Consider the following 26,899-nt stretch of genomic DNA (forward strand, 5'->3'; position numbering starts at 1 on the left):
TAATCATATTGTATTATAAAATTAGATACACATTATGTCATTTTTATTCCTTTGAAACTGAGCATGGTAACAACTCTTGCCCCACTGTACCTGAAAGCTTTGACCTGTGCTATAGCAGACATAAATTCTTTATTCCTCAAAGTTTCAATAAGAGAGTGAATGGCAGTCTCAGTGCTGGTCTGAGAAGCTTCTGGGATTTCCATTTCTTCCACACCATGCATAGAAGCAGACTCTGCTTCCTTTAGAAAGGCTTCTAGCTGTGCAAGCTCCTCTGACATGTTTATTACCTAAAACAAAATAGAACAATTTTTTTTGTATAGAATATAAATCAATGCAAGCATTAAGGACAGCTTCCTTCTTTTTATGCTGTGTTAAGAGGGCCCTAAAGATGAGGGTCCAATAATCTCACATGCCATAAATAAAGGACTGCAAGTGTTCACAAAGAACACTTTGAACTTTTGATATGCATGCAACTGGAAGTGTCACACCACTTGCAGCAGGGCCTGAGAAGGTGCAAGCTGGTTATGTACCATCAGAAATACACTGAAAGGCAGAGTACAGCATGCTCATAATTAGGAATGTATGAGGAATTTGGGGGTAGGATTCCATTGGATTCTCGGGACTTGGCTCCCCAGACTCTGGTCCCCACTGCAGCAGCCCTGGGTCTGAGTTCTCTGCAAGCACACTCAGCGTTTGCACAGTGCTTGCCCTGAACTGAGCCCCATACACTTTTGAAGCAGTGCCCCTCTTCTGTGCTGGCTACACTGGAAGTGGGAAAAGGTCGGTTGCTGGTGTTCCCAGGAATGACGCCCTGTACAACTGCTAGCAGTGCCCCTCTTGCATTCCCAGGGTAGGCACTGGCAGGTGCAGCAGATGCAGAAGAACACTGGTTGCTGGGCTTGCCAGGAATGGCACCCAGCTTGACTGCTGGCAGTGCCCCCCTTCCATGTCCTGCAGTGACCCTATGCGGAAGGTTGTCAGTTGTGCAACTGGGGGTCCATGAGTGTTTGCAGACTTCCTTTCAGCTTGGCTTGCTTTGCATGACTGGGCTGAACACAAGCGAAATCTGTGGCTGCTGGAGGGATGGAATCTGATAGGATTCATCCCAATTCTACTCATAATGTTCCATGTTTTTTATGAATGTATTTAACCCTATACATTTCATTGTTCATTTTCTTACAGAAATATCTTACAACAAAAATCAAATTTCTAGTTTCAATCTGTGTACCATGCCTGTACAAACTGGTACATGAACTAGTAACAAGATGATATTATTTTACCTCTGCCTCTTTTTTAATTATATCTACTTGACTGATAAGTTTGCAATAGGCTTGGAAGAGAAGCAGCAACTGGAAATGTAACTTATATAGCCTCCGACACAACTCTAACTCCTGTAAATGAAAAACAGAATCATTAAATGAACAGTGAAGTAATCAAATACATTACACTAAGCTTGTCTAGTGTAGAATTTACAATATAAAAAGTTATTTGCTTACTGCAGAAAAGAATACTAACATTTACAAGCTAATGTAGTAAGAAGCTGATGAAAGAAAGATGAAAGCTACAGCCAACGCTAGATTTACAATTGAAAATAAAAAGTGGCATTGCCCCTGGAAGTTATATATAGGCATTACCTTTTAAGAAGGGCAATTGTATTCCCAACAAAGAAAAGGTGTGTCCTATGACATTTTAGAAATGTCGTGATCTAGCATGGAAGAAATTGCTTCTATTCCGTTTGGTGATGTCAGTTTTAATTCTGGATCACATATCAGAAGATACTGTTTGCATACAAGTACTTTGTTTCCTCCCACACTTATGAAAATATGCAGTGCCTTGCCAAAGTTTTCACCAGTCTTTAACTCTTACAGTTTGTTTAGTTACAACCTGAAACCAAAATGGATTTAATTGGCATTGTTCTCAGTTGATGTACACAAGATACTCAACACTGTGAAGGCGGAAATTAGTTTTACTATGTCAGAAAAGTTGAGCAAACAAAAACTGCCAACAAACTTATGCTGACAGCATAAGTCTTCACACCATGTCTTTGGTGTAACATGCCTATACAAGTCCTGGTGCATTCCACTGCCTCCAGAAATCAATGTTAGAAATTCAACAGAGTGCACCTGTGTGCACTTCCAGTGTCATGTGATCTCAAATAGCCTGTGTCTAAATGGCCCAGAGTTGGTTTGAGTGTATCTAAATAATCACTGTTGTGAGCTATCAAAACATCTTCAAAATAAAGTTGTGCAGAAGCACCAATCAGGGTTGGGTTATAACAAACAAACAAACAAATCCAAACCATTATATCTATTATTTCAAAATGGAAAAACTATGACTCAAACCATGACTCTGCCTAGAGAAGGCCATCCACCAAAATTCACTGACTAGGTAAGGAGAGCATTCGTCAGGGAAGCAACCAAGAGGCTAATAGTAACTCTGGAGGAGCTGGAGAGATACACACCTGAGATGGGAGAAACTGTCCATGGGACCACTATCATCCAGATACTCCTCAAAGTAGAGCTTTAAGAAAGGATGGTGAGAAGAAATCTGTTGCTGAAGCAAACTCATGCCAAAAAAGGCATGTGGGAGACAAAAAACCTCCCATGCTCTCTGGTCCAATCAGATCAAAACTGAACTTCTGAACCTTGATGCAAAACAATGTGTGTGGCACAAAGCCAACAGTGCTTATTGTCCTGAGAACATCAGGGTGAAACATGGTGATAGCAGCATCATGTTGTAGAGATGCTTTTGCTCAACAGGAAGTAGAAAACTGGTCAGGACTGAGAGTAAGATGGATGGGACAAAATACAAGGCAATTCTAGAGGCAAACCTATTTCAGCCTGCAAGCGGTCTTGAGACTGGGGAGGGTCACTTTCCAGTGAGACAATGACCCTAACACACACCTTAAGTAACATGCAAGTCGTTTCAAAACAAGAACTTGAATGTCTTAGAATGTTTTAATCAAAGCGTAGACCTCAATCCAATGGTCCCCATGCAACTTGAAATAGTTGGAGCATTTTTGCCAGGAAAAATGGGCAAACACTAGGCAAGATCCAGCTCCACAGAGCTGATAGAGAGATTAAAGCTGAGATTGCTGCCAAAGGGGTTTCTACCCAATATTGACTCATGAATAAGTATGCAACTAACAAGTACCAGTTAGTTTAATTACTTAACTAATGTGCCACAAAATATTTTGCACCTTCACAGTGTAAGGTATATCTTGTGTTCATCAAGTAGTAACAACAGTGATTAAATCTTTTTCAATTCCAGATTTTAACATAACAAAATGCGGAAAAGTTGAAGTGGGGTGAATACTTATGTAAAGCACCATGTGCTCTTTTTAGTTACAAAGAACTTGCAAAGCAATGCATTCCTGAAAATAATTGTACTACTAATTTTCTGCATCTTTTCACATATAAATATATCTGAGATAGTTGTTAACATTGCTTTAGGGTTAAGATGCAAAGTAAAGGGTAATGAAATAATTTATCATTAGCTAAGGGATTCTACCATCTAAAAGGAGAGGACAATTCAGGGGTTAGGACTATACATAAAGCAAACACCATTTCCAGAATAATTTATAATGCGGTATTGCTATATTACAAATGTACAAGAGACAAAAATGGAAGCCAGTTTGTTTACTGGCATGGTTAGGTATTTGATAAATCAAGAACCATCACTTACTGCTAGAATTTCCAAATGCTAAGCAAGGTGTGCGGGTCACAAAAATACAAAAAGGGAAAAAAGATCAAGAATTAGTATAGAAGTTCATTTTAAAAGGGGTTTCAGATGTCCCAGATAAAACAAAAAGAAAAATAACTTTAAAAGAAAGCTTCAATATATCTGTAAAAATACTGATCAGAATTCAAGATGGCAGAATTGGTAGATATGCTACCTATTTTGCTATCATGCAATATCACCAAATTACACAGTGCAAGGTAGAAGACATTTGTAAAATTCTGACAATGGACCAAGCAAGGACAACAGGAGGTACAGAGAAGCAAGCATTTATGCATTAAGAAGACAGAAAATAAAGCTTGTGCATTTTAATGCAGTATGTCAACCTCAATTGGGATACAATTATCCCCTTATATTTTTACAAACTGGAGTATGTATTGAGGTGCTGGGAGCCAAAATGGAGTGAGACTGAGGACATAAGAAGGTTCCTACAAGATAAGCACCTCTCTTCGCAGAACAGTACTGGGGAGTGATCCCATTCCTTTCCCTAAAACAACATATACAGTTGAGATTGAGTGCAATGCATGTGAACTGCTCTCAGCTGGTCAGAACTACGAATTAGTCCGAATGAAAGCAAGCCACTTCTTAGAGCCTAAATTAGACTACCAAGGAAAAGTTGTACTTGGAAGGTACATGCCCTGTAGTACTCATCCTCCAAGTCAAACATGTCCCCCTTTTGTAAATATATGGGGCTTACTCCTGTTCAAAACCCTAGCTCTTTCCCTCATCTATTGCATAGCATGTTACTTCATTAAGGACATCTTAGCTGATGTGGTACAAATCTACAACTAATGAGCCTCCAAACACAACTTTACCTCACTATGTTACATTTTGGCAATGAAATTGTAATGAAATTTTAAGTAGAAGGGGCTAATCGCATAACCATGCTGTACTAAAGAACACAAGCAGCTTCATGCCCTTTCGTATTCTTTCCCACCTTTTATGTTACAGAAATGTTTTCCCTCCAGCCGATGCAACAGAATAGAAGGCTCCTGCTAATGCAGCACAGGAGGGAAGAATAGTGCCAGAGCGAGAGGAAAAGGTGTCCCTTTGCAAGAGGTGCACAGGATCAGACTCGCATATTCCAAAAAAATATTTGGCATACAGAGATTTTAGAGAAGATGTGCTAGGGAGAGGGATAACCAAACTTTTCAGAGTGCAAACTTCTAACACTTGCAAACTCTGTTAGTGCAAACAGAGAGGCCCTTCTCCAGGAACCTTCCGTGAAGGAAATTAGGAGGATAGGTACTCGGAGGAGGGCTTTCTCTGCGGTGGCGCCCAATCTATGGAATGCGCTCCCCAGAGAGGTCTGCCTGGCGCTGTCGTTATTTGTTTTTCGGTGCCAGGTGAAGACCTTTTTATTCAAGCGTCATTTTAATTGTTAATGTTATTTTTATTTTAAAGTTTTTTGGCCAGGGCGACTTATTTTATACAGTTACGTGTATTTTATATTGCTATTTATGGATTTTAATTTATTTATTTGTAAGCTGCCCTGAGGCATCGGCGAATGGGGCGGCCTAGAAATTTTCTAAATAAATAAAACATAGACACTGCCATAATTAATTTAGCAACCAAATGATACAAATTACTAGATGATTATGTAATCTCTTCATATTAGATTGTCTGTATGAATGTGGTAGGAAGGAAAGACAGAGGGCTTCACAGGGAGAATCCTTTAAAATCTAACCTCTCAACCCATTTGTGTGCCTCCCAGTCACTTAATAAGGTAAAAGGTAGGAAAAATGAGCTGGAATAAAGGTAACATTGCAAATATGGTTTTAAAAAAATCTACCAAAAATAAAGTTCTGAGTAGCCCCATAAAACTCTGTTTGCTTTCTGTTTAAAAGGCAGGATGGTCATCCCTCATTGGTTGCATCAGAAGTCTGAATGTGCCTTCAGACCAGGAAATAGTGTAAGATACCAGATTTGTCCCCTGAACTCTTGGGACAATTTGTATTCTTTTAAGTCTGCATTTTTATACTACACAATAACTGAAGCTCTCTCGGTGGTTTTAATCAAACTGTTACTTCCATGACAATAGCAAGCATTTAATTAAAATGTTTTCTCTTGGTTTTGTAGACTTAGTAATATTGCATTATCTGATACTTAGTACTATTAAAGCCTTCCTATAATGCTTGCATAAACATATCAGTTCCAAGAACTATGGTTGTTCTGTACTGAACAGCCCTTTGTAAATATAACAGACAAGATTTTCATCATTCCAGTAATTGTTTTAAATGTCCCCTTCTAGACAAGCCATAGGTATGTACCTTGAACTAATTAGATCAGATCCAGCACAGCTTCTGGGCCAGACAGTAATTTATCTGATGAGCAGAGATGCAGAATACCAATTCTTTTGTTTGCAACAGCAGTTGCATAAAAGGCAAGTGCATGCTGGTAGGAAGATGCTATCTTTTCTCCTTATCTGTTCAGTGTTATTAAGCCCACCCAGAGCCTGGCTCCGCACTTTAATAAAAAGGAGAATGTACTATTCACAGGCCAACATTTCATAAAACTACATTTCCCCGCAGATAGCTGTGATAACTGAAATGAAAAACCTTACAAGTAATCTTTAATCTGTCTTGGAATAACAATACTATTTTTATAGCATTCCTGGGTTTCATATGAATGTATGACATAAAATTGATCTAGTAACTAGAAGCAGATACCTACCTGAGCATCTGTGGTGGTTCCATGTATACCATCATCAGTACCAAATGTCCTTTTACAGTCTTTTAACCACTAAAAAAAAACCCCAAACAGAAGCAAGCTAAAAACATAACCTGTAATGGCAGCAAATGCCTGAAAAATTGAGAAAAAATCATTTCACCTGTATCACAAAATTACAATAAATGTAGCCTACTGATTTAATGGACATCTTTGGAAACCATCTTTATTCATGGGGATTAGTGAAGGATATATTTCTTTAAAATATGTCTTTTTCTCTGCAGTGCACTTCAATGCATTTTTATCTAATTATAGTTACATAATTAGCTATGATAAAGAAAATAATGTTACTTGTAGGCCACTATATACCATCAAAGAAATAAACTGCTTCTCCTTCTCTCTCTTCTCCCTCTTACACACATGTGCCCATGCACACGCAAAAACACACGCACAGTATAGGCAGACAATCAAGGCCATTGTCACAGCCATTATCTTCAGCAGTTACTTCAGTTAGTTTAGTTCTCCAACAGAATTTAACTCTGGTTGGCTCATCCCCCAAACTGGCAGAATATACACTTTATTTCATGAGTCCTACTGGATGCTGTAATGACCTTTCTTTTACCTTTGCACATGAGAGAGAAGAAAAATGTAATTTCCCATCATCTCAATTTAATAAGGACTACTTAGTGAATTAACCAGGACTGTGTACTTATCTGGAGAATAGCCAGATTTGTATAAACATTGTGGTGTCAGTTTCAATTAGTGGCATACAATCCAATGCACATTTTCATATCTGTTCCCACCCCTTCTGTTTTTTTCCACCTTCTGTCTGGCAATTTCCATCAGTAATATAGCAGCCCAGATCAGAAGGAATCATATGAAATAAAATCCAGGGCATGAGTATTCATGTGCAGAGGATTCCAACAGAACTCAAAAGGCCAAGATTATTTTTCTTGCCCTTATGCAGGAAGCAAAATGATGTATTAGGAGAAATAGGACATCTATGACATTCCCTGCTGTTACATTTCACGTGCGTATAAAACTATAGATTGTGTGTGCACACGCATGTGTGTTAGGAAAACAGAATTCAAGAATCCTATCAGAATCCTCTGTATTCACTGCAGCTCTGGTACACTTGGAACACATCTCATATTTATGCTTATGCATAGAAGAGATTTATGCATTTCACCACATAATGTAAACAATGCTACATTCTTATCCATTTTCATATTGGTTATTATTGCTCAAAAAGGAAATACAAAGAGGAATGTATAATATATAAGAGAAGAAAAAAATCTTAAGAATACAGTCCAAAAGTGCAAAAGGAAAAATAATTATCTGCCTTGGATATACAGTAGACAACACAGGGTCATTAGAACTAAGACAACTTGAAACTGACATCATGAGGCAGACAAGATTCCCTGAAATAGAAGATCCCCACAGGCATATATTTTATATCACCTGCTCCACTCTTGAATATATTATTGCTGAGCTGGAGAGGTTGCACAAAAAAGGCAAGGAGCTTGAGGCTCCAGTGAAGGAGATGGAAATATGAGGAGCAAGGAGTACCATCCAGGATTCAATTTCCCTCTGCAATATATAACATATTAGAATACAATATTGCCTGTTTATTGGCTGCCAGCCAAAACTCTATCAATTCTGAAAGGCACATGGAAGTCCTTAGTAAGCAAGCTTTGCTACAATCTTCATTCCTGGGAGTGGATGCATATGTGTTTACATATGCACAGAGTGACACACAGAGGATAGATGTACAGGTTTTCCCAACACAATGAGAGGTCTTTACATGCATTGTAGTTCCATGTACACATATGCCTTTCTATCCTTGCAAGCAGTTCAATCCCTGCCCAGTCAGCTGTTTGTCAGGGATGATGTAGCGGAATTCTGCCAGGAGATTAGGCTACAAACTAGTCAACAGATCAACTCCAATGTTTTATAGAACTAATATTATCAGTGTTAAATGTTTTCCTGGCAATGCTTGTATCCTATTATAGCAACCTACATTTTGCTAGTAATTGTTTAGTCTGGATTATTTTGTGTATAGCCAAAGTTAACTCTATATTGTTTATACACAAGAATGTGGTGCTGCTGACAGCTGTAGTGACCTCTGTCATCCCAGTTCAATAGATTCTTTAAACATAAATTTTCTGCAGTAATACTGCCAAAAATTGCCTAGAGATCTACTCCTGTATTCAGCCTGTTTTTCAGTGTAGCATTTGTGAGTGAGCAGGGCAGGGCAAAGGTTTATGTGGGTCACAGAAGTACTTTTGAAGCAGCTGAAAGCCTTCAGCAAGTCTGAATTAATTTTACTGTTTGCCTCCAAAAAATACACTCCTCTTGAGAATATAAAACCTGTCCTATCTTATGTCTACTGCATTAGAATTATTTGATATTACTAAAAATTTCCTAATAAAGCTCATGGCTTCCCTTTAGATATTACCTTTAAAAAGTCTTATGGGATATGATAAAATAAACTTTTAATCATAAAACATTTAAAGAAAATATTTTATACTTTTTCATTTGACCCAAGCCAGTTTGAATACCAGCCAGTTTTCCATCCGTGATCTAGTGGCAGCCATACCAGTCCACTTGCAAGTCACATGACCTCTGGCCTCCTACCTCAACTTGTACAAAATGGTAGGTTAGTTTAATATGGTGCATCCTCATTCAACTATGAAATACTGTATAACAGCATACACACACCTGCTCTGCTGCCTCTCTTTTAGTATTATATGTATCCAGATGTTCTTGAAGCTCCAAAACACTGAATTTCAATGTTTCCAGTAAACCACAGGACATCAACTACAATATCAAAAATAAGTATCAAGGTCCATGCAAATTATATAACAATGTACACATTTACATTTTCTACTGATCACCTTCAGCATCTAAGATCCAGAAGCTGAACTGTCCAGTCTCTCCTTGGTAGAACTCCAAAGGATAACCAAGTTGCTAACTTTATTCATCTGATGGCAATCTTTAACCCTGATCTTTGTCCAAACCAATACCTATGAAAGTGTCAAGACCACTGCTGCACTGAAAATACTGTTATCTGAATGGCACATGATCAATAAGACTAAGTACTTGTATCATAATACTAATTTGACTGCAAAATCTTGCACAAAAACACTTAAGTGTACTGTTAAGACAGGCTTTGTCAATGGCTTAAGAATTTTCTATCATATACTGGGTCAAATAATTCTAACACTAATACCAAAGCCACGGTACAGGAAATATTAGTACAGTATTGTTCAATGCTATTCAACTGTCTGCACAAACTTGACTTATTCATAAAAGTCACATGTTAGCAAATGCAACTGGATATGCAGCTGTTGTGCAACTTATCAAAGATACAGCCAGTGTTTCGAAGATTATTAGAGGAAATGCAGCTTCATTCCACACCAAGGATGCCACATTTGTTTTTTACAACTATCTTATGGAGACAATCTGAATCAAATATAAGTCAGGACAACAAAAGAACAGATTTTTTGAAAAGTGTGCCCATACAAAGTGCCTGAAGGTCTCTGTCTCTCTTACTGACTCCTCATACAACCCTACTTTGAATAGTATAACCTGATAGGACAAAGTATTATAACATTTCAAGGAAGGTAAAATATATTTAAGGCTGTATTGGGGCTTACTCTTAAGAATGTGCAAGGATTCTACATTAAAATCAGTGAAGGGTCTTAACTGACTAGAGACTGATAAACAAACAGCAAGCTTAAACAAGAAGAATGCACTGTATACATATTATACCAAGAATATTTTTGCTTACATCATTCATGCTATTTCCAAAATTAACAGGTATGTGCCAGTCCTTATGCAATGAAAATGACACCATCCACATACAAAGTGAAATATCAGCAGGAACTCCAAGGTTTGCAGAAGTACATTTTTAAAAAGAAAACTATCTTAAGGAGGGGGAATGAATTCAGAATGCTAACTGACTATTGGGGGAGAAATGGAAAACCAGCTAGAGAAGGAAGGAGTAGCCTGTGGCTAAATGACTGGAATGAATACTTGTGAGAATTATTCCTAAGTTTATAAATTCATGTAATACTGGCAACTAATAGAAGTTGATATTTTATGCATACTAAGTGTCACTGGGTTTACATATAATCAGTTTAGAACTAATGGAACATTTAAATTAATTTTTAATGCTCAAAGTTTATTAAAAGGGCTGACACAGTCCTGGACATTTGAAAGGAAAACTTCCCTCTGACTTGGAAGCGATCAAAGAATTTACTGAGTTTTTGAAGTTCTTTGTCATAGTAAGTCAGTATAAAAGTGACTACATATTGAAGCTAGCAAGTATTTTTTTAATTGACTGAGCCTTTGCACATTCTGAAATATAGAACATTTTGCTGGTAAGACTCACTAGACAGGCAAAAGTTCAAGTTGTATAAATATGAGATATTACCGTTTCTGCATCCACAAAAACTGTTGGGCATTCTGAACATGTCATCATAACTTCCAATGAACCTTTAAATTTTGTTCCAATTCGTTGTAGATTCTCACCAAGAAAACTGACTGATTCATGTGTGATAGCTCCAAACTTCCTCTGAATGGTCTAAACACAGTAAGAACAGGGTGGAAAATTACTTAGGTTTTAAAATCATTTTGCGCAGATGCTTTAACACTTACTTTTGGCTTGGCAGGTAACATTGCTAAAAGGGAAGATAAGTCAAAAGTTTTAATATTTGTGTCCATGTGCAGCAAATTAAGAGACAAATGTGAACAATATAAGTCTATTTCTGGCAAGTCTGGACTCCCAATCACACAGACAGAGTTTCCCTTCCCTTACTGAGAACAGGTAGTCACAATGCATATATTTATTACATTTTTATATCACCCAATAACTGAGGCTCTTTGAGTACTTAAAAAAAAAAAGACCAAATTTTCCTTTTTTTCCTGTGTGATGTCTATTCCATAAGTGACAAAAATTGTCCTCCTATGGGATGAGAAACACAAATTTATGCTACAGCTACTTTCTGCAGCATTCTTCTGTCAAATGTTGCATCAATAAAAGGGAGCACATCAATATAGTTATAATTCCAAACAGAGGTCTTAGAAATGTGTAAGAACTCTTATAAACAAAGGAATTGGATGCTGTTTCTAAGCCTCATATGAAATCTTTCATCCACCTGGTAAGAGATTGTGTGGAAATCCTTACATACTGAGACAACTACCCCTTTGTAGAAGGTTAGGTATAACAAGCAGCTTTCTTACAGAGGAATCCTGAAGAGTACCAATTTAACATTTCTTCCAAAATGCCCAATATATACAATAATGCACTACCTATATGAAAAAATTTGTGAATGGAGATTTGATAGTTACCTGAAATAACCTAGAAAACACATGAAATGTATAGACAGCACATGACCCGTCTGTGTCTGTCAACATCTGATTAACATGGCAGCGCCAAGCTTCCTCTTCATCGTCATATGCCTGTGGTTGGAAAGCTGCCATTATGGCAGAAAGAAATGGGGAAGGTGGTGGAGATGTTTGTACTTCGGGAAAGCCATCCTGTTCTTCATCTTGACTGTAAATAAGGAGAATGTAAGCAAGCTAAGTAAATGCTATTTCAGAGGCCTTGAATAATTCCTCTCAATTTTGCTGTAAATTTTACATTGTACAGAACAGTTTTATATTCTAAAAATGGTATGCAATTCAATTTCAATTTAAACCTAGAGCACTGTAAATCAACAAGCAAGGATGTAAGATTTTGCTATCAAAAATATCCAAAGCTACAAATTATCAGAGTTACAAATTATTTAACTTCACAAAAATTTTCAAAAGGAGCAACTGTCTTCCTAAAGATACCATCAACTTATTACTGTAACCCTGATGTCCAGTTTCAGAATACACTACACGTTCCCCAAGTCTTATCTTGTGGAATACATATTGTTTCTAAATTATTTTCTTTCCACTGCTCCTATGCCAGACTCATAAACCACTAATTCTGGCTTTTCCCCAACTTTTGAGAAAGTTCTAACTTAAAGGAAACAATAACATAGTGGATAATCCAGGGGCACCTCAGGCTCTTCTTACACAGTTGATCAAAAGATGGTAGTTTTGCAGGGTGGGAGGAAAACATATAGTTTCTGTCACTATAATAAATGCATGCCAGATTTCAACCTGCTAACCATACCATGCCCCAGAAAACATGGTTCTGGCTCACCTGATTGTGAATAATACTAGACCTACACTCTCTGAGTACTTGCAAGAGATGTGAGGGTACCCAGAGAGCACAGAGGTGAAGGTCACTTCAATTCTTCCACCTTCAGTACCTTAAGGACTACAGTGTAGTTTACAGTACTATCATTTGCATTATTCAAATATTTGAAATACCACTACCACTGCTACATTATCACTTGTATCATCCAATTGAATTTGGGGGGGTATCCTGGTACTCGTCCACTCTGAACCTCATTCATTAGATTTCCAATGACTCTGGAAAGTAACCAACATGTCACCATGGTTTACTGTTTGGAGTCAGACTCAGAGTGCAACTTTAATTTTGACTTGAATATAATTATGCTCATAGCAGTGCCTTTTGCATTTTCCACATTCATGTACGGAATGTATTTAATAATTAATTCAGGTATTTAATATTTTTTAAACCTAAGAGACTTTTAAATGATAAACATATTCTAGTGTAAGTTAGTTACCCCAGCTCAGAAGTCTACTGGCAGCCACTTGCCATGAAAACCTTAAAAGTCGCTTTCTCAGCCAACAGCAAGTAAATAATGAGAAAATACATGTACATGGCTTAAAAGCAAATAGATTTTACCTAGACAAACCAGAGAAGTCAGCTTCTTCTTCTTCACATCTTTCATCTAGCTCCTTTAAAGCAAGGGTAACATCATCTTCACAGACTGATTCAGTGTAGCTCTCAGTAGCAGGGTGCTCTGAAATTTCAGGAGCCTCTTCCAATTCTAAGGGTTCTTGGCAGATCAAGGTGTCTTGTGGTTCTTGCAACACAAATGATCCAGTATCTTCACTAGCGGTACTAATTTGTTCATCTTTTACAGGTGAACTGCCATCCTAGGAAGGAAACATATTTTTATGGCTATAAAAGGGATGTGTATACATCAAAAGCAGTAAGGAGCAATAATTCAAAATGTGATTTTGCATCATGCATTTCAGATGCTGCAATGCATTAAATTCCACAACATTGTTTCTCTGTCAAAAATAATCGACTATGGCATGTTCCAATTTCAAAGTTTCTTTTCATCTTCAGTATTTTAAATTTCTAAAATATTGATTTTATTTCCTTTACAACATCTACATAACACTCCCCATCTAAATGTGCTACCTGACCCACTGCCCACAATGTTGGTGCCTGCCTGACCTCCAGCCACGAGTTCCAAAGGGAACAGATTCACCACATTGAAGGCTCTTTTCCAGATGGACACCAGTTGCACCATAGGTCCATGCAAAACCATGAGGCATGCTATCTGATGGTCTCAGTGATTAAGCAGGTTCATAAAGCACAAGGCACTTGATTTTGAATACCATTTCTTTAGTGAAATCTCTCTCACACCTCTCTCATATAGTCAAAACATCATACAGATGCAATCCAAGAGGTCTTCTCCAGAAAGATAGATCATTCTGCCTGCCCTGACTGGCCTCAAAAAGCAAGTAGCTAGTCAACTTCTAACCCCTAAATAGAAGAACAGGGCACAAAAAGTGCAAAAGGTACCAACTATAATCCCATGAGAACGCAAACAACAAACAAGTAACTGACCCAGGGCTGTTCTGCATTTCCCATCAGTTTTTCTGAATGTAACACCTCCAAAAAGGGATAGTAACAATAGTATCAGAAAACCTGTGGCAGGCTGGGTTTTATGATTTCACAGGTGGCCACTTGAAGAATTATACAGGAAGGTGATCTGTTCTTCATGATCTATGTGCATCACATGTAAGTAACAAGCTGACTGAGGAGGGAACAATCAAGTCCACATTGAGGAGACCACTGTCCATCCAAATGAAGTGCCCTTTCTTGCCTTTTCACTGGGGCAATAGTGTTTAATGAATATCATGGGCTGTGACCAGTTATAGCCTTACATACATCTTGAATGATTCCTTTGGAGAAAGCTACTGCCTCCAATTCAGGTAAGTTTGACTGATAGTCCTCTGGGTCAGAATCAAATTGTGTGATACAGAGGGTGATTGGAGAGAGACTACAGGCATCACCAGAAGCACTTAGGTCAGCATGACTAGCACCTGTGGTGCTCAGGTGATCAGTTCAGATACTGAAGACAGGGCACTACAGCTGTGATAGAACTTGTTGAGCCACTTCTGGGCCAGGATCATTCTTTCTTACTCTTTTTCTAGAAAGAAGAGAGAATGGACTCTAAAAGAACTGATTCTTTCACCTCGATTTTCATCAAATGATTAACTTTCCTTGAAGGCTTTTTGGACCTAAGGGAAGTGAGAGTCCTGTTCTTGGAACAGAAGGCAAAGCCCCAAGCCATAATTTTCCTGATCCAGGCCTCTGATCCTTTTTACCAAAATCCAAGCAGAGCTGAGCAGGCATCCCCCAGTCCTCTGATATGGGTTTGTGGCATTAGATCAATGAATACTCCTTGGTAAAGCTGGATGAAAATCTACAAGAGGCCTTGGGCCAAAATATTTGAATGTCTACCTCCCAGAGGATTGGGGTTAGGGTAAAAATCTACTCAATGAACATTTTGAGGAGTTCTAGGAATTTTTGACATCTTTTTTGGGTATGAGTAAAGACTTATCCTTGATTTCTTCAAGCACCTTGTTCTGAGTCAAACAGCTTGTCCCAAAGAGGAGGAACAGTAACAGCAGCAGGAAGAAGACTTGCCTCCCTGCTTGCATTTTCCTACAGCTAGACTTTTGGGGTAGGGGGAGGGGGAGTGTTGCTTGGGCCTTGCCATTTCCCCCATTTATGGGCTTTTTATTTACTGTGCCATTCCTCTGACCCAACTGACAAAATTGTGTTGGGTTTGAATGTCACTCAGGTCTAGTGCTCCCTGATGTAAATAAGGGGAACTCCAGAAAGACTTCCTAGTCTGCCTAAGGTTGCATCACATGGCCTTATCCTAGCAATGCTTATTCATGTGCTTTGTGCACTGAAAAGGATAAGACCCAATAGCCTGGCTTCCTCCTGGTCAGGCAGAACAAGGGCAGAGAAGCAATTGTCCAGGCACTTGGTATACCAAACAAAAGACAAAGCCAATTATCTAGCTCCTTCCCAGTTGAGGACAGCAGTGATCCAGGAGTTTTCTGCATTGGAAAAGGGGACAAAATAAGTTGGTTTCCTTCTGGGTAGGGAAAGCTTGAGGTCTAGCCAAAAGATCACCAGCACCCACACAATTAGAGGTCCACTTGCTTGGTTAGAGTGGTGTGGACATCCTGGTTCTTTACAGGCAGCTGCAGGAAACTTTTGATAATCTGTTAATAGGAGTTGAAGAAACAGAAAACCACTGCAGTGCCCAAGGCTGCCTCATCTACTGAGTTTAAATCCCATCCCTAGGAAATGTTAAATGGGGAAGGAGAGGAGATTTGTAGAAAAGTTGTGGACCTTGTTCAACTGATGTTAGGCAGGTCTGGGAAGGCAGGATGGTTCTTTACCCTGGAGAAGATCTTTCAGATTGAACCCTGCATTCTGTCCAGAGAGGAAAAAACTAACTCAAAGGTCTTGGAATGCCCTCCAGAAGATACAGAAGAAGCAGGCTCCAAGTTCCCGCAACCAAAGACAAAGACTTCAGTGATGATAGCCATCATTTTCTGAACTCCAACATGTGCTAGTGACCTCTGTTGTCTTTACACAAAGTCAACATTTCAAGAATGTAATACAACCAAGCAGCACATATAAATTATGCATCTCCTATATATAACAGCAATATCACATTCCTGGCAATTTAAAAATAATTGGGAAAAATCCATTGAGGTGCTTTTGCCTCCAGATTCACTTATGCTCTACCTATTCCACTGCACTGCTTCCAGTATGGTAATTTAGACAACCCAAATCAGCAGAAACTCTTTTCTTAAAGGTGACAGGTCAGGGGGGCTTGCAAAAGGGAGCTTCACTGACTTACCTCCTTTTTCAGATACAAACATTTCGACTTGATTTCTCCCTTGTGTGAGCAGTGGGTCACGCTTGTGCAACAGAATGGTGGAAAAGAGTGGGAATCAATGGGTTGGAAAGGGATTAGTGGGGGCAGATGCACCCCACTGGATTCTGGCCATTGTGCTTACTACACAGAACATACATTGTAGAAAAAATACCTGAAAAACTAAAGACTAAACATCTGTAAAGGATTTCACAAAAGGCACAAAAATGTTAGATTTTCAAGGAGGTGGTACTGCTCATCATGCAATACCATGAAATTAAAGCTCCCAAACAGTCTTACTCTGTAAGACTGACTTTTGTATTATGCTGTGCTGCTGCCTACTTCTATCCCATTTTCTGCTTCTTCCACTCATGCCAACATCTGGCCAGGTTTTCAGGCTAAGGAGGAGGAGAAATAATTTCTTTACAACTGCCAGAAACAGCAGGACAGAAGGGCTATCATCTTTGGATTAGCTGAAGATGCCAAGCTAAAAGCACTGTTATCCATTTCATCTGACCCCTTTGAATGGTTAGCATAAGCTTCAGTCAGTTGCTGCTCAAGTCAAAGCAATTGATGGTTTAGTGTTCCCTGCCAAGCTGACCTATATGGCTCTAAATGTTCTCGCAAATAAACAAAAAGGACTGTCTAGTTCATTCTTCCTTTGAATACAAATGTCACATCCTTCCCCCTCCCCAGTAAAGTAGAAATGAGCTGCTCTTATCTTTACAGTTATTACAAGAAAATTTCTGTTTGCAATAGCAAACATTTACATAAAATACTCACTGATTTTTTTAATCAGCTACTAGGCTGGGAATCTGGCTTACTCCGTGTAGGCATTTCCATTTTTTTTTAATGCCACTGGCATATAGAAGGCCTATTTGAAAGGAGCTACTGAATCAACCAGTTGCTAGCATAGCTGGCCTGAGGTGCATATCCCAATCAAAGCACCGATCACAAATGCAAAGGCAAAGCAAAAATGTGTATGGGAGGAAAGAGAGAAGACACGAAGGGAAATACCACAGGAAGATAATTACTATACCCCAAACCATCTTATTAGATTATTCTTCTACACCACAAAATATTCATTATTAACACTTCAAAAATATTTTTAACCTGTGGTGAATATTCAGCCCATCAAAGAAATGATCTGTTTCCAGAAAATGTTTTCATTCCTTCAGGCTTCCAAAACAGGTTAGAAATACTAAGTTAAATTACACAATCATTAACAGATGAATATCCATATGGAAAGGTAGCAAAAAGTGCTAGAAAGAGCCCAAATCAGCCATGCGCCAGCCCACATTTCTCCCCACCTCAGGCAGCTGGTTGCTAGCATTATCTAGAGAGGAAACCTCCAAACTTGGAGTCTCAGCTCTGATCTGAAGCACTTCTTCTGTTCCAACACTGCTAGTGGAGTCTTGAGACTGTAACAATGACCCTGCATGATCTAATACTGTATCATCAGCAGCCGAGTCACTGTTTAGCTAAGGAGACAAAAATGCAAAGAATCATTAGCAGAAAAAAATATAATCATGCATGTCAGAAATCAAAAAGCAGGTAAGACTTGTGCAGGAATGACTGGTTAATCAGATACACTTTTTCAACACATCAGCTTTTGCTCAGCACATATGGACAGGATCCTCCAGCCTGCTGCTCTTCTACTATTACTTTACAGGACTAACAGTGAACAGTGTGGGAGCAGTTGAAGATATGTTGCTCCCACAACTACGTGCAGCATCTTAGTATGGGCTCTCTCTTTCTTGGTGTTTGCAAGATTGAAAGGTGTTGCATTCTCTCAGGACAACGCCCCTTCATCTGGCTACATAAGACAAGCACTTAATTTTGTGTAAGCTGCTGCTGACTAGAAGAGAACTATAGGCTGATATATCTATTTTGAAGATTGAGAAATATCATTGGGCTTGATACCACTGAGCTCGCTGGAGACCTATTCTTCAATCTGGCACGTGCCTTTTTCCTTGTGATAGGGAAACAGTTACTAATAAGTCACTACCTGTATTCGACTGCAGAATTCCAGATTTTACTTGAACAAAGGTTCACAGCCTAGAAAGTGAGTTAGTTTGTTATTTCTGTAAAAGTCTGTTAACAAAACATTCTACTGAAAAATTCAAAGGCTGTGTTTGGGAATTGCTATACAGTGATTCAAGTCTCAAATAGTGATGATTACTGGGTTCCTGGTTGAAAACATGTGGGTGGTAGCACACTCACTGCTGGTTGACACCAACAATTCCTGAGTCAAACTGGTTTTCCGAAATTATCCTAGATGAAACTCTTCTATAAGCAATAATAATTTCCGGTGATATGGAAATGAGAGAAAGCCACTTAGAAATATTGGTGACTTGAGTATGAAGAATGCTCAGCATAATGGTGATACTACTGTAAAACGTACACACTCAACTTGAAATCCATATTGTGAAATCCAAAAGAAACCAAGAGAAAATTCTGCATATACAATTGACAGTTCCATTAACAAAAGGATAAAACAACAAAAGCCCTGACTTTTGTCTGGGAACAATAATTTTTTTTACCATCTGTGATCGTGATAATATCTGACTTGCAGTCAGGGCCTCTTCTTCTGAAGATTCATCAGTATCTTCCTGATTGGTCAAGTTCAGGCTGGGGGTGCTACCAGAATACTGATATTCTTGGAGTGAGGGTGTGTCTCCCTTGTCAATGCTATCCAGGGAGCGCCGCCGGACTCCCCAGTTAAAGTTGTCCATACTTTCACCCTGCAATAAAGAGAAAGATTATTCTAAAATTCACAGAATATACATGAAATTGAAATGAACACAGCAAAACAAATCCACACAAATACAGAATTCATTGGAAGCAGAGTTTCAATCAGCCCTTCAAGTTAATTGGATATTTAAATTCAGTGAATGTGGTTGTATTTAAGGTGTTTAGATACATGGCAAAAACAATTTCCTTAATGTTCTGTTTCACATACTTCATGTTTGGAACTAGCTCAGTGTATAATTGTTTATTACTTTATATCCTTAGCAGTACAAGATATCTGACTACCAAGCACAGACAGACAAATACACCACAGATGACAACAGATGAAACAAGCCACTGCACCAGGCTGCAACTTACCTGCAGCTCCTGGTTCGCAAAAAGAAAAACACATATAATTAGAACGAGGACAAACACTTAAAATACTTTATAATGGGGAACATTTTCTATTATGTATGCTTGCCAACAGTAGAAGACTGATTCAAGCTCTGGAAAAGCTTTTGCCGAAGAACCCCTAACATTTACTTTTTTTTAGTGTTTTCGTAAAATTGGTTTAAAAAAGTTATGAGACAAACACTTAAAACAAAATGGCTATGGCACATTTTCTCAGTGTAACATATATTAAAACAAATTTAGTGAATTGTTTGAGGAAAACACAGACGAAAGCTCAAATAAACTTTATCTACATTTATTTGAGAATATATACAATGCATAAATTTGATTCCCAGTGCATGAAAGCATAACAGTTTTAGCTACTTAGAAATACAAACCTATTTCGTCTTGCCTGTCTGCATACCTCAGTTGACTTTATGATGGGAAACACATGAGATTATTTTTGTGGAGGAGTTAGCCAGCTGATAAACCAAAATCCCTCAGGTGTTGCATCCTGCCTACATGATGGGGCACAGTGTCCACTGCACCAAAGTAATTCATAGATTCAAAATCCAAATGGTTTATTGCTTAGTATTTGGTAAGGCATTTAAGAAAGGTCTTTTTTAAAGTACATGAAGCCCATCCATCAGCAAGGACTCATCCTATGCTAATGCTATGATAAACAAATATTTATTAAGGATTATGCTTTTCCCCCTCTAGGTCACATTTTTCTCTTTACTGCTGCCAGAGATTTGACGTCCCGACCATTATTAAGTCTACGCACCAAAAAAAATTCAGCTCAGAACTCTAACTAAAAAGGGTTGGGATGGCTCCTGTTCCCCCAATGCTTTAAGAAACAATAGCTATTGGCTATGAATAGTTTCCCACTAATCTGTCATTACTTGTTACATAGGCCAAGAAGAGAGGCCAAATAGGTCCACAGCATCAGAGACAATGGCAAAAGCTTGGGACAAAAGTCCTCTTTTTTCTCAATTGTTACCTTGCATGAAAAGTACAGGAAAACTGCAACTGCATAGCCACTGCTGGCCAACATTACAAGCCTCCATGCTCCTAAGAGTCTCTCATGTTCAATTTATATCCATCCCATAATTTGAGTAACTTTTGTCCTCTAAAACAGTTAATATACATATATGCAGGTTTTATATTTGCAATGTCATCCCTTTTATGTAACTTGTTTAAAAACAAACTTTTAATTAAATTCAGTATGCTAAATTAACTTTAAGAAACACTCCTGGAAGAAAAGTAAGGATGTCTATTAAAACACAGCAACAGCTTCACCTAGTATTTAAGCTTTGGGGCACTTATGTGAACCGCTTATGTTTCCCAGGTTCTTTCTGATTTAGGGCCTCCTTACATTCACTAAAGGTTTGCTGTATGCTTTAAAGAGGAGCTCTCTCACTATTGTGATGGCTGTTCTGCTTACTTTTGCTTGATTTAGCAATAACAAGATTGCTTTTATGGGAAAATAATCTTGATTTTTCTTATTTCAAAATATATACAGCTTTTCTCTTTTTCACCCAATAAGCTCAATATACTAGCTCATGCCAAAAATATTATGCATAATGAATGCACAAAGAAATCACTGGACTTCTTTTTTCTGTTTCTACAGTCAGTTCAACTAAACATTTAAATAAAATTGGTATGGCATTGGTCCCTGAATATGATTTCCATGCACTGCAATTGTATACTGCATACCAGAGCAGTTACTTATTACTGCTTGAAAAAGGAAAATGCAGATAAAGATGACAAATGCACCATGAAACTATAATAAAATGTGAATGGCTAAACATCAAAGCAGTTCTAACATAAATCTTGTGACGAGATAATATTACAGACTATGATGATATAATACTGTATTTTGTTTAAAATATTCACTAGTATGAGAATTATTCAGTTTTGTTACCAAAGGCTATACTTCATGCTCTGTGTACAGTTTCATTACAAACTGTTGTCTACATTTGCTGTTATCTCACCACCAACAAAATATGGACACCATGTTCCTTATTACGTGAATAGCGTGAAACTGACAAAAAGTCAAATATTGCTCCAATAAAGCCTAGTTATATTCCCTTGTCAAAAAGAAATACTAACTAATCTTCCATGTGTTTCAGAAAAAATGTAAAGGGAGCAGCTACTGTGTTACAAACACTTCATGATATGCCAAGGGCACAAAATGAAATTTTAAGAGAACTTGTCCTTCCAAGAACAGCACAGCCGCTTGGCTATGAATTGGAATTTGCTGGATTTCTCAAGGTGTTAACCACAGTGCATCAGAGGGAAAGACTAAGGCCTCTAAATGTTTCCTTGCTTGAAGGATAGCCTTATGGAAAAGTCTAGAAAGAGAAGTAAAAGTGTACAGACTTACCTCTGCATCTTCCAACTCAACATCTAAAAAGTCAAAGTCTTTAAAAACTCCAAACTGTTGTTCACTGGTGTTATCTTCTACAGCTACTTCCTCCTCCTGAATTACTTCCTCTGTTGCTGAAATAAGACTAGTTTGTTGATCCCCAACCTCCAAGTCTTCATTAGAAGAAAATACAACCTAAAAAAGATAATACAAAAAATGACTTTAGAGTACCATATAAGGTTATTTTATTGATCTGGAATCTCAAAGGTGGGGGTAAATTGAGGAAACTTAAAATTTTATTAATAACCAACAAAATGTTGAATGATGTTTTTTAATCTCAAAATTTCTTGTCATGAGTTAAAATAATATTAGGTGCAATAATTCACTATTTACAGATTGAATTTTAATTCGATGATCACTACATTACCTTTTGGAATCCACAAATACTTACAGATGGATTTTTGGGGAGACCTGATTCTGGACCACACAGAGAAAGTACATTCATTAACTTCTCCCTGGTTCTTCTCTGGAGGGGAAAAAAGGTCAAGTCACTCACCAGGGACATGAAGTTAATAGGCAATAAGGAAATTACATACATACATGCATAAACCTCTGATTTTGCTAAGCAACTAATATCCCCTAATACTAAAGTCATGCTTAGTGTTACCATGGATGGATTAATCTTTTAATTTCCCTCAGATTCTCATTTTTCCAATCTTAAAATCCTGATTCTTTAGAACTTTAATATTTTTTCTTAAGCCTGCATGAAAATATCTAAACATTTTTGTTACATTCTTATAATGTATGCAAGCAGTTTTTCTATTTTAACGCAATGTTGAATATTATTTTCACTAATATACTTATTTTAATGTGCAAGTTTTCCAAATAAATACATTTTATGCACCCATTTTGGTTGGAGGCTGCAAAAGTACCATTCAGAAAAGTGCGAATATTCAAGGATAACAGTTTGGCTTTTCATACTAGTTCATACTAGTGCAACATTGGGAATGTTTGCATTAATATAAGCACAGAACAAAATTTTTTCACATTCCTAGTTGTTATTAATATGTTACATTTCTTATGAAAGTTGCTTTCCACATTTTCAAAACATACTGAGATGTGATATTGTTACCAGCTAAGCACCTGAGATAATTGTGGTCTCTTCCAGCTGACAGGTACCAAGGCATTAGAATTTGATCCTGAGGAAGTTGAGGAAGTACTCCTTGTAACAGCAATGACTTTCGGTTTTCCATTTCTGCCGGCTGCACTGTGCTGATCACCATACTTGTTCCCAATAATTGGTGTCTACAGGATGAGGACATTACATTTTTAGTTTAGTTTAGTTCATCAGGTTAGCATTTCTTTACTTTCAGTACAATCTGCAAGACTATATGGGGACCACTAGTGGGTTGCAGGTAAGTGTGAGAAAGATATAAAACAATATATATAAACAATAGATAGAAAGATATAAAACCTTTTAAAAAGGTTTTAAAAAACCTTAGTAGGGAGGAAGAACAATTTCAACATGGGATAACATTTTTCATTGAAAACACAAATGAAAAGGTTAAAACGCAAGTGAAACATGAGTGTTATCTTCTAAGAAAAGTGTATTTTTTCCCCTCAACCTGTAAGAACAGTGTACTTCTAGCTCTCCTTTAGCTCTCCTTTCCAGCATTACCAGTCACTGACAAGGACTCAAACAATCATGCAGTTGCTTCTGCTACTTCTTCTATAGCTACCTATAGCATATCACAAATGGATTTTCAAAGAAAATCTTCCATTGGGCACACCAAACTCTTCTGTGTAACTAAAGATACTTTTTTTTTTAATTTAGACATTTGTATACCGTCTATCAGCCAAAAAAGGCTCCCTGGGCAGATTACAGCATTAAAATATATACCAACTATCAATAATATCTAAAATTGCAGAAGTAATACATCAGATAAAAGAATGATCCAAGATATATGGATCATTGCCACTGTCATTATCTTAAAATCAAACAAATTCCATTTAATTTATTACATTTCTATATCACCAGCAGCTCAAGTTTTTTGGGCAGTTTACAACAATTAAAAAATTAATATGTAATATAAAATCCATTTGTATTCTAATATAAATACACCTCACCCACACACTCTGTAGAAGAACAAGATAAGATAAAGTCTCACTTTTTTCTGGCTAGGTAAAATATTTGCAAGCTTAGTCATACTATATTTGCTTCCACAAAACAGATTCCCACACAGAAACCTAAGCATGGAAAAATCTTACAGTTCAGTTATACCTCTGATATGTCAAAATGAAAATCTAAGGTCTTTCCAGGTAGTTCTTTGGACACATTATTAAAAATTTTTGTGAATGAAATTTCAGGAGAACTTATATCGCCACCATAAGACTTTGGAATATCATTAGGCACAACGAGACTTGCTGATCGCGACACCACCAATTTCAAAATATTAAGTGCTTCTTTCCAGTATGGACTCTAATAGGGACAAAAAATACTACCATTAATGCAAATAAAAGGAATAAAAATAAACTGATTAAAATTTTAAATATGATATCACTTGACATTTAAAAGTTTTGTAAAAATGTTGGGAACATACTTATATAAAAGCTAAAGCAATGACAGAGCAATCATGTTTTAAAAAGACTATTCAGAAAACAGGGCAAAAGAATGTTATGTTGAGATTCTTTATGTATAAGAGATTGCCTGCTACTGCTGGAAATGCTGGCAAATATCAATTGCGGCCACTATAGTTTTCAGCATTGTGCTGTCTCAAAATTCTAACAGCTTTCTCATAGTCATTTTACACACATTCATTTCAATTTAGGAGTAAGATCACAATGCGACAGTTGGAATAAGTGGATTTTGCTAGAATTGCTGCTTCAGGTCCCTTACTGTGGCTTTTTAATGGATATACTAGTTCTACATGGGGCCAAACTCCAGGTTCTCCAAGAATAATCAGGACAAGAGGAAAACACAATAGGAAGAATCTTAACTAAATGCATTCTTCTTAATTTTGTTGTGAGGAGCTGCAAAACAGCTCCAATTATGCTGAATACTTCCAATTGAGAGGTCAGCAAAGGGAAGGGTAAGGAAGTAAAAATCATCAGTAAGGGGGAAAGAAAATAAACAACAAAAAGGAAACACAGCAGGGCTTGCTTTTGAATTATTAGAAGATGGCAGAATTTAACTTGATTACAAAGACTTAAAATTCCAACATAAAAAGTTACAATTAATGAAATCCTTTTATCACAGTGGGCCTTATCACATCAATAAGTTTCTTTAAAAGACCTGTCACACATTGTGACTATTCAGACTGAAATCTGTTTATTAAGCCAAAATATGAATATTTTTGACCATAATTATAGCTTCTTCAAGTTAAGTGTAATTAAATTGGGAAGCCTCTTACCAGCTTCAGAACAAACAAGGGTTTTACATTTAATTTCTTAGAAGAGTAAATTGGGCAAATCAATATTAATCAAAAGCATTATTCAGTGTTCTTTGAATTATGAACATAAATTAAGCACATATATTTTTCCTTCTTCCCAAGAACAGATGGCACCCTGATATTTCTTGTTCCATTTAATTAACTTTAATATCACCAATATGCAGATAACCAACCTTTTATGCAGCTATGGTATTGATTAAAAATGTAGCCAATAAAGCACAAACCCTTTCGCTTCAAAAGGGGTTAGAGGTTAAGAGAACAGATGGCAAGCTATGAGACTACAACAGCTATATAGATCATCTGGTTTGCTTAATATCTCCTGACAAGAGTACAGTAATTTAAGTGCATATCTATCAACTGCAAAAAAATGTACTGAGATCAACACTAATGATTTTTCCTGCTTGATTAGGATTTAGCGGGGGGTTTTTTGGTATTGTGATTCAAAGGTAAGGAATAAAACCAGTACTTGGTAGTATGAAATAATTGTGCGCTCCAGGCATTCTGAAAATCTATCTGCAAAAAGCCTAAATATCTTCCAGGGATTCTACTTTCTATAAACTATCTTGAAAGCCACGCTCCTAAATGTAAAACAATGAAAGCATTACCAGGGGCACAATCTGTATATGTGCAACACAGCACATATCTTATAAAGCAATACACTCAGGTTTCATCAGAGTTCCAATAGTTGTATCTAAGTGATAAATGACAGAATACAACAAATGATTCAGGGATGTTATTAACTGCAAAGTCTCTTTTAAGAATAAACAAGCTTTGGAGGCGGGAGATGCAGAATTTAGTTTATGCATAATTCCTCTTCCAGAGCTGTGCTGCAATGCCAAAGACTGATCTCTTACAGCCAAAACCAAAACCAAACCAAGCCAACAAAAAACCTGGACAAAGTGCAAAACTGCACCTTCTTTCATCAATATTTATCTACCTAAATTAACAAAAGATGGCTTGAACCACATATCAAATAGTACTACCTAAGCTTTTTGGTGGAACTAAACACAATGAATAAAATATACACATTTATAAACCTGGGTGCTCCACTATTTCTGAAACTGCTGCTAAAAATTTCTGCATATTACTGTTGAGCCAGGTAAGTTCAAAATATCATAATAACTTTCTTAATGGAAATACATGGTTTCTTCTTAGGTATTTCAAAATACTCACCTGAACATATTTACCAATGATTTTTATGATTTCCAGATTGAACTGCTTCACTGGTGCTGCAGACAGGTCAATATGACTCAAAAGGCTGTAAATGATTTGCAACAAAGATTGTTGCATGCTGGATATGCCTTTCTCTAACAGCTAAAAATAAATGTAGAAATATAAATTTAATTTATTGGCTTCAAAACGACAAAAATTGACATTTAAAAAGCAGCTTTGATATAAATGCTGCGGGATAAGTTTCATACATGAGAGAAACAAAGTTACTGAACAAAACT

General features: G+C 37.3%; 1 protein-coding gene across 15 annotated transcripts in view; it reads right to left on the minus strand.

Moving 5' to 3' along the window:
• Window positions 1-26,899, minus strand: part of FRYL (FRY like transcription coactivator) — a 177,712-nt gene that overhangs the window by 2,129 nt on the left and 148,684 nt on the right. For 7 of the 15 annotated variants that reach the window (XM_044417666.1, XM_044417664.1, XM_044417667.1 and 4 more), the window contains 16 exons: window positions 26,622-26,762; window positions 24,281-24,478; window positions 23,143-23,304; window positions 22,451-22,525; window positions 22,018-22,194; window positions 19,620-19,628; window positions 19,055-19,255; window positions 17,822-17,992; window positions 13,217-13,470; window positions 11,761-11,965; window positions 10,844-10,993; window positions 9,127-9,225; window positions 6,412-6,480; window positions 3,685-3,702; window positions 1,281-1,391; window positions 91-287 (listed from right to left, as the gene is read on the minus strand). In XM_044417666.1, coding sequence (XP_044273601.1) covers window positions 91-287; window positions 1,281-1,391; window positions 3,685-3,702; window positions 6,412-6,480; window positions 9,127-9,225; window positions 10,844-10,993; window positions 11,761-11,965; window positions 13,217-13,470; window positions 17,822-17,992; window positions 19,055-19,255; window positions 19,620-19,628; window positions 22,018-22,194; window positions 22,451-22,525; window positions 23,143-23,304; window positions 24,281-24,478; window positions 26,622-26,762 — 2,237 coding nt within the window. Of the gene's footprint in view, window positions 1-90; window positions 288-1,280; window positions 1,392-3,684; window positions 3,703-6,411; window positions 6,481-9,126; window positions 9,226-10,843; window positions 10,994-11,760; window positions 11,966-13,216; window positions 13,471-17,821; window positions 17,993-19,054; window positions 19,261-19,619; window positions 19,629-20,698; window positions 20,703-22,017; window positions 22,195-22,450; window positions 22,526-23,142; window positions 23,305-24,280; window positions 24,479-26,621; window positions 26,763-26,899 lie in introns of all 15 variants that reach the window. The other 8 variants (XM_044417661.1, XM_044417657.1, XM_044417656.1 and 5 more) reach the window with 6 other exon arrangements.

Source organism: Varanus komodoensis, unplaced genomic scaffold (assembly GCF_004798865.1).
Source record: "Varanus komodoensis strain SLA01 unplaced genomic scaffold, ASM479886v1 scaffold9, whole genome shotgun sequence".
Lineage (NCBI taxonomy): Eukaryota > Metazoa > Chordata > Lepidosauria > Squamata > Varanidae > Varanus > Varanus komodoensis.